Source organism: Phycodurus eques, chromosome 5 (genome assembly GCF_024500275.1).
Source record: "Phycodurus eques isolate BA_2022a chromosome 5, UOR_Pequ_1.1, whole genome shotgun sequence".
In the NCBI taxonomy this organism is placed as follows: Eukaryota; Metazoa; Chordata; class Actinopteri; order Syngnathiformes; family Syngnathidae; genus Phycodurus; species Phycodurus eques.
The window spans coordinates 23,675,953-23,691,881 of record NC_084529.1 but is presented as its reverse complement, the minus strand read 5'-3'; the positions used below and the strand labels follow the sequence as shown (position 1 = coordinate 23,691,881).

Genomic DNA, 15,929 nt, shown 5'->3' with positions numbered 1-15,929 from the left:
ACTAGTAATGAGATGATTAGCTCCTGAGTGGGTATTACCTTTTACATCATACATGCATAGGAATAGCATTGGTCCCGTGGTTAGTACATTTGTTTCACAGCTCTGAGGTTCTGTGTTCAAATCTCTGCCTGTGTGGAGTTTGCACTGGTTTTCTTCGTGTATTCCTCCAACCCCCCAAAATAATGATTTATGCCCAAAGTTGGCTGGGATAAACTCAGAATAAGAATAGGTATATTTGCTGGCTGTAGTAATGATTTTTTTTTAAAAAATACAATGAATAAAGATATATATATATATATATATATATATATATATATATATATATATATATATGAATGAATCGTATGTGTATTGCAGTATAGAAATAAAAGCGAGTTGGATGCTGTCTTCCATAACATTATGAAAATTACGACACCTTGTACCGACGCTCGCAAATGTTTTCACGCTCAACGCCGCCTACTTTGTTCACTTGATCAATGTGAATGTGTGTGTTTTCACTCTTTTCATTTGAAAACAGGCGTTTTTTGTTTGTTTGTTTTGTTATTTGTAAACTCTGGAAGCTCAGCTCGGTGTCATGCCCACGCGAAGCGCACGTTTACGAGCGAACGCGAAGGCATCACTGTCCAACCCTCATTCGTCATGGCTTCCATGCTAGTCCGTAGTTACGTCGTACTGTAATTGTTTTAAGGGGGCTTGGCTCGGACGAAATGCCACTACAAACCCACTAAAAACGTCTCTTCGGACGTCATGTTATCCGGTGTGCATCCAATTTAACGCTGACGTTGTCCTGCTTAAGTGTACGTGGAACGTGTTATGGAAGCGAGACCGACACGGGTGGTCTGTGGAGCGGCGGTCTGTCAACGACAATGTCCTCCTTAGCGGCTCTCTGACGAGCTTATTGTGGATGTCGTAGGCCTGGGGTAAGAACGAAACGCCTTCCACCGATAATGTTTGATGGTCGTATACTGTACGTGGCGGTACTGTGCTGGAACACGGCCGCTCGAGGTTGCGAAGTTAAATAAATAGCTTTTCTAGTTAGCATGGCTACGCTACAGCGAGCTATCTGGCCATATTACTTTCGTTAACTAAAATAGCCGGGACATTAACAGTGAGTCGAAAACGTTTTTGTAACGATTTAGGTGTCCTTATTTGGAAGAAGTGAAGGTTTCTTTTGTGCTTTTGTCTAAAACAAATGTCAGTCAAGGACTACTGCAGCTGTCATTTACAGGGGGGTCCTCGATTTACGATGGGGTTAAGTTCTTATTACGCCGACGTAACCTGAATTAGTACGTAGGTAGGAACTCTCCGTTGTCTATCACTATCCTAAACTAGTGCTCTGTAGTAAACAGTGTTGCCACAGGTACCTTGAAAAAGTAATTTGGTTACTTTACGGGTTATTGGAGTTGAAAAGTAACTTAGTTCCTTTACTGATAACTTGATTTCAAAAGTAACTAAGTTAGAAATAGTAACTTTTTCGTTACTTTCAGCAGCTGTCAAGTGGCTGGAATATTACTAAATTAAATATTAGTGTAGTTGAAGCCACATTAACTGAGCAACTTAGTGCAGACTTGGCATGAAAAATCTAAATGTAAACAGACACACTATTCTCAGTACACTTATTTAAAGACTTAACTGATAGACATACAGACACAGACTGTTTAATTTGCCATTTTCCTACTCCCCAGTGCATAGTAACCATAATAGTCGTAGGTATACACAAGCAAATGCTCACCTCTTGTCTGCGCCGCTTCACTGCTGCGAGATTTAGTTCTCTTGCTGGCGGTGGAGGTCCCGATGGCTGAAGGAAAAATAGTTGGCACCACAGCTGGTTTCAGCCTCTGCCTACCTACACCTGTGTATCCAATGCTTTCTCGAAACACACCGGTTCGAAGTGCTCAGCGCAGAGTTTGGAATGTTCCCTGTCGATTGAATTTCCGTACCCACTGGTCACGTATTCCTTCTTCACTTGGAAAGCCCCCAAAAAAACCTCTTGCAAAACAACAGCATGGAACAATACCACACAACACCGAATGAACAGGATGTTTGGCTTGTGTGACGTCACAGCGCCGGAAAGAGACCAAGACCGGAAGGCGCTTTCTGCATCATTTTTATCGATTTAACTGCTGTATATCTGCCATATAATCACTTTGAAATGGTAGATGTGGTTTGTAAATGGGTTCTAGAGTTCTAAAGAAAAATAGTCCTCTGACCTTTAAGCTAACTTCGAAACGCTGTACAGACATCTTGGCTCAAAGATAAAACCCGATGTTCGTAAATTAGTAAGGGGGAAGTTAGAAAGGCATTAAAGAGGATGAAAAATAGAAAGGCAGATGTCCTGATGACATTCATGTGGAGGTATGGAAGCATCTAGGAGAGGTGGCTCTGGAGTTTTTGACCAGCTTGTTCAATAGAATTCTAGCGTGTGAGAAGATGCCTGAGGAATGGAGGAAAAGTGTGCTGGTGCCAGTTTTTAAGAACAAGGGTGATGTGCAGAGCTGTGGGAACTATCGAGGAATACAGTTGATGAGCCACACAATGAAGTTATGGGAAAGAGTAGTGGAGGCTAGACTCAGGACAGAAGTGAGTATTTGCGAGCAACGGTATGGTTTCATGCCAAGAAAGAGTACCACAGATGCATTATTCGCCTTGAGGATGTTGATGGAAAAGTACAGATAAGGTCAGAAGGAGCTACATTGTGTCTTTGTAGATCTAGAGAAAGCCTATGACAGAGTACCCAGAGAGGAACTGTGGTACTGCATGCGGAAGTCTGGAGTGGCAGAGAAGTATGTTGGAATAATACAGGACATGTACGAGGGCAGCAGAACAGCGGTGAGGTGTGCTGTTTGTGTGACAGAAGAATTTAAGGTGGACGTGGGACTGCATCAGGGATCAGCCCTGAGCCCCTTCCTTTTTGCAGTGGTGATGGATAGGCTGACAGATGAGGTTAGACTGAAATGCCCGTGGACCATGATGTTTGCAGATGACATTGTGATCTGCAGTGAAAGCAGGGATCAGCTGGAGGAACAGTTAGAAAGATGGAGGCATGCACGGGAAAGAAGAGGAATGAAGATTAGCCGAAGTAAGACAGAATATATGTGCATGAATTAGCGGGGTGGATGGGGAAGAGTGAGGCTACAGGGAGAAGAGATAGAAAGGGTGGAGAACTTTAAATACTTGAGGTCAACTGTCCAGAGCAATGGTGAGTGTGGTCAGGAAGTGAAGAGACTGGTCCAAGCAGGTTGGAACGGGTGGAGGAAGGTGTCAGGTGTGTTATGTGACAGAAGAGTCTCAGCTAGGATGAAGGGAAAAGTTTATAAAACAGTGGTGAGGCCAGCCATGATGTACGGATTAGAGACAGTGGCACTGAAGAGACAACAGGAAGCAGAGTTGGAGGTGGCGGAAATGAAGATGTTGAGGTTCGCTCTCGGAGTGACCAGGTTGGATAAAATTAGAAATGAGCTCATGAGAGGGACAGCCGAGCTTCGATGTTTTGGATACAAAGTTAGAGAGAGCAGACTTTGATGGTTTGGACACGTCCAGAGGAGAAATAGTGACTATATTGGTAGAAGGATGATGAGGATGGAGCTGCCAGGCAAGATAGCTAGAGGAAGACCAAAGAGAAGGTTGATGGATGTCGTGAGGGAAGACATGAGGGCAGTTGGTGTTTGAGAGGAGGATGCAGGAGATCGGCTTACATGGAAAAGGGTGACGCGCTGTGGCGACCCCTAAGGGGACAAGCCGAAAGGAAAAGAAGATTTCTGTCATGTAATGTTGGTTTGATCTGACTGATTAGAATTGACTGATTAGACTGACTAGAGCAGTGATTTCCAACCTTTATGGAGCCAAGGAACATATTTTACAATTGAAAAAGCTCACGGCACACCAACAAACAAAAATGTCACAAAAAGAGGATACATGAATTACTGTATTGACTTCCTGCCATCTAATAGAAGACCATTCATTTGTTCTGTCTGTCACTATGTCTCACTGGCATAAATAGAGGAACAAAGATACATTATTTATTGTAAATACAATTTATTTGCGCAATTAAGTGCACAAGTATATACAGTAAATGAACAGGTCATTTAAATAGACACATTCCTCCATCTTGTGATCGCATCGGTGATCGGTTATCTGTTTTTTAAATTCGGTGATCGGCCCCAAAAATCCTGATCGTGTAAAGCCTTGTAAAAATACATTGAATTACTGGAATGATCAAGGAACAAAATATAAGTTTATTAATAAAAGCTGTATTAGTCTCTTAGTTTAGCAAATGTTTAAATATCGATGTGGTTAAAAATATAATATAACTGCATCATGGTATCACTCTCGTCATGGTTTCCACTTCTGTGAACTCACGCCATCATGGTTTCCCCTCCCATCCATTCCCTGTGACTTTGTTATCATAGCTCCCGCTTGCCCCCGATGACCTTCGCTCACGCTCCTACCCAATCCCGTGATTGATGGTGAAATTTACTCGCATCCTGCGGGACCACCGGCACCTGGTGCGTATCCCGGAAAATGTCAGCCTCTTAATACACACAGCTAGAGCCAGATGACCTGAATCACTTCTTCGCCAGGTTTGATTTTGGTGACAACCACAGCAACACAGCGTTGGCAGTGCAGGGAGACCCATCCAGTGTGATAGTGCTGAGGTCACCATCAGGTGAGAAGGGCTTTGAACCGGATCAACCCCACAAATCCATTGGACCAGATGGGGTTCCAGGCCCGGTCCTGAAGCACTGTGTAGTCGAGCTAACATTTGTGTTTACAGCAGCAACGTGAGAAGATTTTCAGTTTAATGACAATCTGTCAAAATGCGGGGTCTGGTTGGAATTGCCGCGTCAACTCGAGTATAAGGCAACAAAAATTAGAAAATCAGATGATGGGTTCAGGAGAAATTGAGTTTTTTTTTGTGTCGGTAAAAAATTCGTTTTCGGTGGATGTTTTTGTGTATCGCCGCTTATAGAAAATCTGGTCATAAAACATTTTCAAATTCGAGTAAAACAGTACAATTTAATTCTCAACATTTCTCCACTGGTTCATTTTGTCTGCTACTCTGGGAACCCCTTCTCTGACAAGTTTCAGTCAAACAATATCCACCAATCGCTCGTACAGGGTGAAATTGAAATGTCAAAATTACTGTGAAGTTCCCAACGGCATCACGTGATCTACAAACTTGACTTAACTAGCGTAAATAAATTATTATTGATGACAAGAGCAGTGTGGGCAGTAGAATAGGTCATGCGTAGGTCATTGCTCACCGGGCCATCAATATTGATGGTGTAGAAGTAGAGACTATGCAGAGCTTTAAAAATGTGGGAGTCCACATCAGCCATGATGCAAAGTGGTCCATCAATAAACAACAGTGATGGCTAAGAAAGTACTCCAGAGACTCCACTTCCTGAGGTGCTTAAGGAAAGCACAGCTTCCAAAATAGCTGTTGGTGAACTTCTACAGGGCAGCCATAGAATCCATCATCACGTACGGCATCACAGTTTGGTATCCTGGCTGCTCACTCCGTTTTATGAAAACTGCAGAGATCATGGGGTCCCTGAGATTAGACCGCATCTGGAAAGCCAGAGCCATCAGGAACAGCACACACCTTGGAAACCACCATTTCAACCTCTTACCTTCTGGCAAGCACTACAGACACTCCAAAATACCTTAGACCACAGAGCTGTGTCACTGCTGAACTTACCCTCCCTCCACCCCGATACACACTGACTTGAGACATCGGATCTCAACCTGAACATTTCCAAGTTACTTATGTGAATACTCGGCTTTAAACGATCAGGACTTTTAGGGCTGATCACCGATCCGATCACAAGATGGAGCAATGAGTCTATTTACATGACTTGTTCATTTATTGTATATACTTGTGAACTGTATACTGTGTCCATCCATCCATCCATCCATTTTCCGGACAGCTTATCCTCACAAGGGTTGCGGGCGTGCTGGAGCCGTCCCAGCTCAAATTATTCTCGAGCATTTTAGACAAAAGTTAAAACACCAACGACTTGTAGGGGGCATTCAAGGATTGGCCTCTGACATAAGTTTAGGTCAAATCAACATTACATGACAGAAATAATGGATGCTAACTTACTGTAATTCAATTACTTTATTGCAATTAAATTACATTCATAAATACTATTAATGACATGCTTACTCTACTCTACTCTTTCTCACTGTCACATTTATATGGACGGTGTTGTTCGAGTTCGTTTTGACTTTTTTTTTTTTGCTTTCGCCCCCACGCTGTGTTGCTTGTAGATTCTTCAGGTGCTCAATCAAATGTGTTGTGTTGAAGCATTTCAATGACATTCACCACGACGTACTTCAGTGGTGCACAGACTGCAAATAATTGACGTGTTGTTTGTCTGCGACACCGCAAAATAGTGCCGTGTTTTTTTCACCGACATGATTGAAAAAACTTTATTGGCCGTCAGTTACAGTACTGCGCAACAAGACACGTGACAAGGATAAAAATAAACTAGCTTTTGGATTCATACGCGACAAAGACGTGGAGTTAAATGTCTTGTGCGGAGCCATTGATCAGATTGGCGGCTTATGACATGAAAGCCGATCAGCATAAAATGCTAATTATCGACCGATACCGATAACACCGGTCAGATCGGCTCAAAGTCTAGTGAATACCAGTCACGTGCAATATGTAGCAGCAATAATACAATCATTCTTTGGATCAACACTACAATAGAACTCGGGATCTTACGCTTTTTATTTTATTCGCTTTGTCACTTCAGTGGTTACCTACTGTTTTATTATCTACCTCTTTTATACTTAAATGTTATATATCGTGTATTGTGTATTTTGCTTTTTTAGGCCTCTGCAAGCTTGCTCTCCCAAAATTCCATTGTACTTCTACAATGACAGTAAATATATCTTAAAGTGGCAAATTTACTCAATCACCACATGATATTCCACAACTACTACAGTAGCGTATATTCATCCCACAGTAAGCCGAATAAAAACGACATTGACGCCCCATTAACCCTCACAGAGATACATAAGGCCTTAAACGATATGCCAATAGGTAGAGCTTCAGGCAATGTTCTCTTAAAAATTTCTGGTCTATACTAGAACCACTATTTTTCAGAATGGTAACAGAGATAAAGGCCTAATTAGAAGCCATATGAATACAGCCGCAATAAAACTACTACTGAAACCAGGGAAAGACTCCACTCATCCAGCTAATTACCGATCGCTGTCACTAATTAATACGGACATCAAAATAATTTCTATGGCTTTAGCCAACAGACAAAAAAAATTCCCGTCAATAATACACTGTGACTAAACAGGTTTTATTCAAGGATGGAGCTCCACCAACAGTGTCAGGCGACTGATAAACCTAATAAGTATGTCTCAGTGTAATAATCTAAAAACAGTTGTCTTGTCACTAGATGCAGAAAAAGCTTGTAACAAAGTAAACTGGTCTTTTCTTTTTGCTGTACTTCACAAATTTGGCTTCGGTGATTTATATATTCAATGGATCGGAACGTTATACAACTCACCCAAAGCAACTGTCACCACAAATGGGGTCACATCACAAAGTTTCACTTTACAAAGAGGAATTAGACAAGGATGCCCACTCTCGGCCCTGCTATTCCCACTATTTATCGAACCACTGGCAGTAGCAATACGGCAGGACACTAATATTAAAGGTATCTGTACTCCTTTGTCAGAACACGAAATCAATCTTTACCCAGATATACTTCTTTATTTACAAGAACCCAAGGCATCACTTAAAACAGTTTTGAACCTCATTAAGACATTTTCGCAATTATCAGAACATGCTATCAATTGGTCAAAATCAATAATACTCCCCGTAACGAGTAACTCATGGAATCCTTTGGACCAAAATTAAAACTTTCCTTTTCCGACAGGGAATATAAAATATCTAGGCATTAATATCTCAGCAAAATTTACAGATTTAAATAATTTAAATCACGTACCTCTACTGGAAAAACTTTATTGATGATTTAAAACGAAACAGCCTAGCTATCTAACTTTTAGGGCATGCAGCTACAGTAAAAATGAAAACGTTAACACAAATTAACTATTTATTTTCAATGATGATCCCCCCCACATTAAAATTGATCCAAATGCTAGACTCTGCCATTTTCAAATTATACTGTTAAAAATAAGAAAAATAGAACCAGCCTAACTAACCTTCAAAAAGGTAAAACAGAAGGGGTACTTGATGCACCAAACTTCAAACACTATTACTTACCGAGCCAAATACGGTACCTCATTAAATGGTTACATCCAAATGTTGAACAACAATCTTGGCTGGAACTAAAACATAGACTTCAATAGCACCAAACTTTCAGACCTCCCATTTATCAGCACAAGTCTCAAATGCCACAATTGTTTTCAGAATCCAATTATTGCAGCCACTTTATCAGCTTGGTGGAAAAGTCTAGAAACCAAGCAATCTCAGTCAGCACCAAGACATTCCTCCCCAATCCTGCACAGTTGGGATTTTGAGAGTAACAAAAATTCAAATTAGAGGTGGTAACTTCCTTCAATACTATAAAGTAAAAACAACAATCTTAAAAAAAATTCTCAACACACGTGAAGACTTTAAAACTACCCGTTTTTGTTCAGAAAATTGTCGAACTACTCCCACAAAACAAAAAACTCCTACTAATTCAATATACTTACCAATCGCAAAATGGCAAAAAGACCTCTCTGTGTCTACTGACAATGATTACTGGGCACGGATCTGTAGCAAAACATCCTCAATGACAAAAAAACAGTAATTTACAACTAATCCAGTTCAAAATACTCCATAGATCACACGTTACGCAATATAGTATGCATAAAATGGGCTATTCAAAATCAAACACATGAAATCATTAAACTGAAAACGCTCCAGACACTGATTTTCATGCTTTTTGGCTTTGTACACTTGTACAGTGCTTCTGGTCACTAGTTACACAGAAACCTTCCTCAGTTTTGAACTGTAGGATTCCGATTTCTTCTAATCTCTTATCTGCTGGGTGATTTAAAACGTAGATCTTCCAAATAAACATGCTCAACCAATACTTGTAATTCTAGCAATTGCTAAAAAAAACCAAAAACATTACTGTTAAACTGCAAAGATAAACAAGCTATCAACATTAACCAATGGCAAAATCTTGTCATAGAGTATATAACATGAGAAACTATCTCTGACAAATGTAATAAGCAAATGGATAACTTAAAGAAAAGTTGGTCACCTTTCATTAGAATGGTGAACCGTGAACCTTGATTGTTTGCCTGTGAAAGAATGTCATACAGAAATGTAATGTAATGTGTAATGTGACCACATCATATCTTCTCATCTTAGACCACTGTGCACGCCATAGGGTCACTTGCATGCATTTGAACCCCTATCCTTCTGGCTCTGCGATGTGGGCCTCTGGGGATGCTGGGCCTGTTTGCTCTTCTTCCTCTTGGGTCGGTTTGTGTCCGTGTTGCCATCCTGGGGGGTGCCAGTCCCAGGGCTGCTCTCCATCCCTGGGTGCCGGGGAGGTGCCTGCTGGCCCCACTCCGGGGGTCTCGTCCTGGTCTCCGGGTGGGAGCTTGGCGGCCGTGCTGCTGTGTCCTGGGGAGGGGTTGCCCCCCTTTTCTCTGTGGTCTGCCAGCTGGTCGGGCCAGGCCGGACCCGTGCGAGTCTAGCCCCTTACTTCATACACATTTTTAGTACTCACACTGTACATACTTTGCACATTGGGCACATTTCCATCTCATTCAAAGTCACCTGGGGGACTGGCACTGGGCACGTTGTGTCGGGCGCTGGGCCGAGTGCTTGCACATCTGTGCTGGTTTCCAGTCTGGTCGCCACCAACCAACCAACCCCCCCCCCGCCAGTCCTCCAGTTTTAATGCATCATACACCCATCTGTGGGGGGAGGGCAGTGTCGGGCTCGGGGGGACTCTCTGCCAGGTGTCCCGGCATTCCGGCCTGCTCTCTGGCCCGCCATGCTTTCTCCCCCGCAACCCCTGTATTTATGTGCTGTTTCTTTCTAAAATGCTTACATCATTTGTTCACAGATCAGCCTAAATTTGAATCATGCCTGGAAAACTAAAAGCAAAAATTGTGGCAGGCCGCCACTTGCCTGTCATGGACAGAGCCAGTGAGCTTACAGATGCTTTTGTAGAGGTAAGTAAATGGTGCTTTGAATTAAAGGAGGCATATTATCAATTTGTATTCATACTTTAGAATAGTTCCCATGTGTCTTAATAACATGTCTCTGACATGCTTTTGTTAAAATGCCGCAAGGATCAAGAATTTGGACCCTATTTCTGTAACCTCCCTGAACTCTGGTGGTTTTAAGGGAGTGTTCCTGTCTCTTAAATGAGCCACTGATCATCCTTTCCCCCTCTGTACTGTTTTGTTACCATGTCAAACAATGGCAGAGATAGTGTGTTGCGATGAGGTGAGCAACTACTATATGTGGAAGGGGCAGCCCAGAGTGTCAATAAATAAAAGCAAGTGCCCATAAAGAAAGTAAAGTGGATTGTATTTTTACTTGTGGTGGCAACACTTAATCACCAACCTGCCAATTTACACTTGTCAATTAGTGTTCAGAGCTGACACATCGCTTGTAATGTCATAATCTGGCAAAATTCAGATTGGCTGGCTCACAGACACAGTTTTGGAGCTAGGCAGATTAGAAAGTCCCAACTATTTGTATATAACAAAAACTAAAAGCTCCCCTAATATGTCCCCCTTTAAATCTTGCCAGATTTGCTCTAACTGAAAAGTTTCATCTCTTTGCTGTGCAGGTCAAGTTTGGAAACATAACATTCAAAACAGACGTATTCCCCAAATCCCTCAATCCACAGTGGAACTCGGAATGGTTCAAATTTGAGGTAGGAAGACTAAAATGAGGTATTTGCTCAAACAGCTTCTGTGTTTTTATGTATGGTTTTACTTTGTAGCACATTGCGTTCACATCGTGCAGCCTTCAATTTATTGTCTCTCCATATGTTGCTGCACCATTTGTGTTCAAATCAGAATATTTTTTTATTTGCCAAGTATGTCCAGTCACTGAGCAATAAAGGGTTGCTAGTTATCTGGTAATGCCGGTATATTATTATTTTTTTGACAGTTGTGCAAAAAGATGCAGAGTCCTCTAGCACTTAGAGCAGTTTGAATGACTAATATAGCAATAGTCCGGTGGAATGACCATTGTGCAAACGGCGCCGAGACTTCAAGTGTATGCAGTTTAAAGTGACAAGTAGCCCGATAATCTGGGACGATGTTAATTGTGCAAATGTTGCAGATACCCCTCAGTCAGTGTACAAGTGGGGCAGATGCTACTCTGGCATGAGTGGCCAGTATTGGTCAACAACAGATATGCAAATAGTGCAGCGTGGCAAGACTACTACAGTGAGTACACGAGTAATATATAATTGGCCCGACAGAAATGTAACAACAAACTCAAGACAAAAAATTGGCAGCATGTTGCAATGGAATTGTAGGTTAGCTGTTTAAGAAGTTTATTGCAAGAGGGAAGAAGCTGTTGGAATGTCTGCTAGTTCTAGTTTGCATTGATCGGTAGCGCCTACCTGAGGGAAGGAGCTGGACGAGCTGGTGACCGGGATGTGGAGGGTCCGAGAGGATTTTGCATTCTTTTGTCTTAGTTCTGGCAGCGTGCAAGTCCTCAAGGGTGGGTAGGGGGTACCGACAAACTTTTCAGCAGTTTTGAATGTCCGTTGGAGTCTGAGTTTTTCATTTTTTTGTAGCAGCACCAAAGCAGACTGTGATGGAGGAACACAGGACTTTTTCGATGACCGTTGTGTAGAACTGCCTCAGCAGCTCCTGTGGCAGGCCATGCTTCCTCAGAAGCCACAGGAAGTACATCCTCTGCTGGGCCTTTTTGCGGACGGAGTTGATCGCCCAATTCAGGTCCTGAGAGACTGTAATTCCCAGGAACTTGAAGGTCTCAACGGTTGACACAAGGGAGCTGGACAGCGTGAGGGGCAGCTGTGGCGAAGGATGCCTCCTGAAGTACACGATCATCTCTACAGTCTTTGCATTCATGCATTCCAGATTGGAATGCATGCCAGACTGATATAGAGTCATTAGCGCTTAACTGTTTTTCCAACTTTGCTGCATAGTTTCTCTTTGCAATGTTAATTTCTTTAGTCAGCTGGTTCCTAGTGCAATTATACAGGGCCATGTCCCTGCTCTGATATGCGTCCTCCTTAGCTTGGCGAAGTTCCTTACGTTTGGCAGTGAACCACGGCATGCTGTTATTGAATGTGAAAAATTACTTTGTTGGCACACACACATCTTCACAGAAACTAATATAGGATGTGACAGTGTCCGTATATTCATCCAGGCTGACAGCGGAATTTTCAAAGACACTCCAATCTGTGCAGCCTAAACATCTTTGAAGTTCTATCTTTGCGTCATTGGTCCACTTTTTCACTGTTTTCACTGTAGGCTTCACACATTTAAGTTATTGCCTGTATGTCAGTATTAAGTGAATTAAACAGTGATCAGACGAGCCCAAGACTGCACGAGGTTTGGCACGGTATGTGTTATTTAGCTTAGTATAGCAGTGGTCTAAAATGTTATTTTCCCTGTTGGGACAGTCAATGTGCTTCCTGTATTTAGGGAGTTCGTGGTTGAGTTTAGCTTTGTTAAAAGTCCCCGAGAATAATGAGGGGTGAGTCCGGGTGTTTTTTTTTTTCAATATCGTTTACTTGTTTGGCGAGCATTAGCAGTGTGGCGTTCGTCTTAGTTTAAGGCGGAATGTAGAATGTAGACACTGGCGAGAATGAATGATGCAAACACACGAGGCAAGTAGAATGGCTTAGAGTTCAAAAACAGCGACTCTCAATGCGGGCTGCAGTGTGTGCTGAGCTCCGTGACGTCCGTACACCATTTTTTTCGTTGTGTTGCTTTAAGAGTTCGGTATCACTGCTTTAGATTATGCTCTTGTTGTTGCCATTGAGTGTAAATGACTTGTTCATCACTCTATTCCTTCTCTCGATGTGTAGGTTGATGATGAGGACCTGCAAGACGAGCCGCTGCAGATCACCGTGTTGGACCACGACACATACAGCGCAAACGACGCCATTGGGAAGGTTTACATCGATATTGACCCACTGCTGTGCAGTGAGGCCGCCTCAGTCATCTCTGGCTGGTTTCCCATCTACGACACCATCCACGGTACTCGAATAGCACATGAGATTTACTCAATATGACTCTTGTCTTTTATCATATATCTACCACCTCTCTGTGATGCTTGTGTTCAGGTATCCGTGGGGAGATTAATGTCCTGATCAAAGTGGAGCTCTTCAATGACTTGAACCGCTTCAGACAATCCTCCTGTGGAGTCAAGTTCTTCTGCAGTGTGTTTTGACTTCATTACATTACTAATACTCTATTACATTACTGCTCAGTAAATACAGTGGAACATTTTAAGGACCAAAATAATTCCTTAAGGAATTATTTTGAAATAATTGTTCCCAAAGGAAACACAGTAAATAGGCAAAAGGGTGAAATAGTGGTGAGCATGTCTGCCTCACAGTTCTGGTGTTCACGGTTTGAATCTCGGCTCCAGCCTTCCTGTGTGGGGTTTGTATGTTCTTCCTTTCCTTTCTCTCATATTTCAAAAACATGCATGGTAGGTTAATTGAAATTGTCTGTTGGTGTGAATGGCTGTTAGGTATATGTACCATGTGATTGGCTGGTGACCAGTCCATGGGATACCCTACATTTTTCACCAATAAGCTAAAGAAAAAGCAAACCGTGGACGGAACAAATCCTTCAATGCTTTCCTATTTGGAAGTTTTGAAGAACTATATATTGCCCTTTTGCTTGATTTATTTTTTATTTTTATTTTTTTAAATTGACAGTGATGCCTCCTTTTCCAACACAAAGCCAAAGAAAAAACAAAAAATACTCAAAATTACCCCTTTGACACTTCTTGAGTCGAGGTCTGGTGCGATATGCCTACATCCTGCGCGATGTCTGAGATGGTAGCTCATCTTTTTGCGGCGTAGCAAAAAAGACAAAGAAAAAAAGTTTTGTGCAAATTTTGAGGCATCCATCCATCCATCCTATAGTGCTTGTTCTCATTAGCGGGTGAGCTGGAGCCTATCCCAGCTGACTTTGAGCAAGAGGCTGAGTACCTCCTGGACTGGTCACCAGTTAATCGCAGGGCACTTACAGACAAACACTTAACCTAACATGCCTGTTTTGGGAATGTGGGAAGAAGCCAGCGTACTCAGAGAAGCACAAGGAGAACATGGAAACTCCAAACAAGAAGACCAGAGCCGCGATACGAAACCCAAACCTCTTGACTGCGAGGCATACGTGCTAACCACATAACTCACCATACTTTAGTGACCTCACTGTATTCAGATGTGATATGTTTACACATTGTTGCAGATAGGCAGCACGTATTTTAGTTGTCGTCCACTGATATTACAAATGACCAAATCTAAAATGGTGGGTAAAAGAGAAATAATTTTCATCACTTGTTCGTGGCAGCCACCTCCATACCGCGGTATTACCGAGCGACAATGGTCCACGGTTTTGTGGAGGAGCTTGTGGTGAATGAAGATCCTGAGTACCAGTGGATTGACCGCATCAGAACCCCTCGAGCCTCCAATGAAGCCCGCCAGAGGCTGATCTCGCTTATGTCAGGTAGGGAAACAAATGCGATCCATGTTTATAGAGCAGTGTTTCCCAACCTGACCCAAGGCACATGTTAATTGTTTACCCTCTGTCATCTAATGGAAAAGCATTTAATTGTGTCTACCTGTCACAATATGTCATTGGCATAACTAGGTGAACAAAGATACATTATTTTTGGTAAATAATTTTTGCCCCAATGAAGTGAAATTGGATAATTCCCCTCAGCACACCTGATGATCTCTCACGGTACACTAATGTGCCGCACGCACCACACTGGTTGGGAATCATTGTTGTAGAGGAATCTGCTCTCAGCAGTTATTTTTATTTTTTTTTAAATCCCATTGTTTTTAACACATGTCGTGTTCCTGTAGGAGAGTTGCAGAGGAAGATAGGTCTCAAAGTGCTAGAGATGGGGGGGAACGCAGTGGTGGGCTACTTGCAGTGTTTCGACCTGGAGGGAGAATCAGGCCTGGTGGTGCGGGCCATAGGTACTGCCTGCACTCTGGACAAAATCACCTCTGGAGGCGCTACTGCCACTACTATCACCACTGCCACCACACACATGCACCTGAGCACGGCTCCCGCTTCCAATGCGTGCAATTCCCCTTCTAAGGACGGAAAGGAGTGAGTAGCAGCCGAGCATGACAAATAAGTGTGTGACAAATAGGGGATGTTAGTGAGCATGTGAGGGAGTGTGTGTGGATAAAATGCCTGCCTTCCAGGGTGTATGTCTCGGTATTTGTCACCTATATTGCATTCTGAAATAGCACACAGCATCCTGAGATACTCACATGTGCACTATACAAACATACACACCAACAATTTCACCCACCCTCCCCCGTCTGCTTGTGCATGGCTTGCTTGCTCTCAGCTCTGCATGTGCTAGTACTACGCCTTACAATATTCACAAAAAGCTACGGATATTAGGCTTTCAGGAGAAATTTCAGGTCTTTACCAGTGAAATTAATTAGACCTTCTCCCAACTTTAAATGCACGTCCAACTTTTCAGTGTTTTAGTTCTTTTTGCTCAACTTGCTGGAGGAGCTGACTGGCAGAATTCCCAGCAGGTGTTTGAGCCATGAATGCTTTTCTGTGACTCAGTTTGTCTGTATCTCTGTTGCAAACTGCTGATGGCACTCTGTGACACTGTGTTTGGAGCCTTGCAATGGTGAGGTACTGTTGAGCAATAGTTAGATGTCATCTTGGTCTAATCATTTAATAATATGAAAGGCATGATGATGAATTCAAATATCAATTTTCATTAA

At 42.5% G+C, this 15,929-nt stretch overlaps 2 protein-coding genes across 15 annotated transcripts in view; one reads left to right on the top strand and one right to left on the bottom strand.

Moving 5' to 3' along the window:
• ddx11 (DEAD/H (Asp-Glu-Ala-Asp/His) box helicase 11) overlaps positions 1–2,030 on the bottom strand; it is a 96,957-nt gene extending 94,927 nt beyond the window's left edge. For all 6 annotated transcript variants that reach the window (XM_061678227.1, XM_061678229.1, XM_061678233.1 and 3 more), the window contains exon 1: positions 1,733–2,030. The gene's annotated coding sequence lies outside the window, so the exon portion shown is untranslated. The remainder of the gene's footprint in view (positions 1–1,732) is intronic.
• Positions 634–15,929, top strand: part of c2cd5 (C2 calcium dependent domain containing 5) — a 64,208-nt gene continuing 48,912 nt past the window's right edge. For 7 of the 9 annotated variants that reach the window (XM_061678212.1, XM_061678214.1, XM_061678209.1 and 4 more), the window contains exons 1-7: positions 634–920; positions 10,059–10,167; positions 10,794–10,880; positions 13,020–13,191; positions 13,278–13,373; positions 14,518–14,673; positions 15,036–15,288. In XM_061678212.1, coding sequence (XP_061534196.1) covers positions 10,078–10,167; positions 10,794–10,880; positions 13,020–13,191; positions 13,278–13,373; positions 14,518–14,673; positions 15,036–15,288 — 854 coding nt within the window. In that variant the 5' untranslated portion in view covers positions 634–920; positions 10,059–10,077. Of the gene's footprint in view, positions 921–4,409; positions 4,506–4,580; positions 4,667–10,058; positions 10,168–10,793; positions 10,881–13,019; positions 13,192–13,277; positions 13,374–14,517; positions 14,674–15,035; positions 15,289–15,929 lie in introns of those variants that run through there. The other 2 variants (XM_061678208.1, XM_061678216.1) reach the window with 2 other exon arrangements.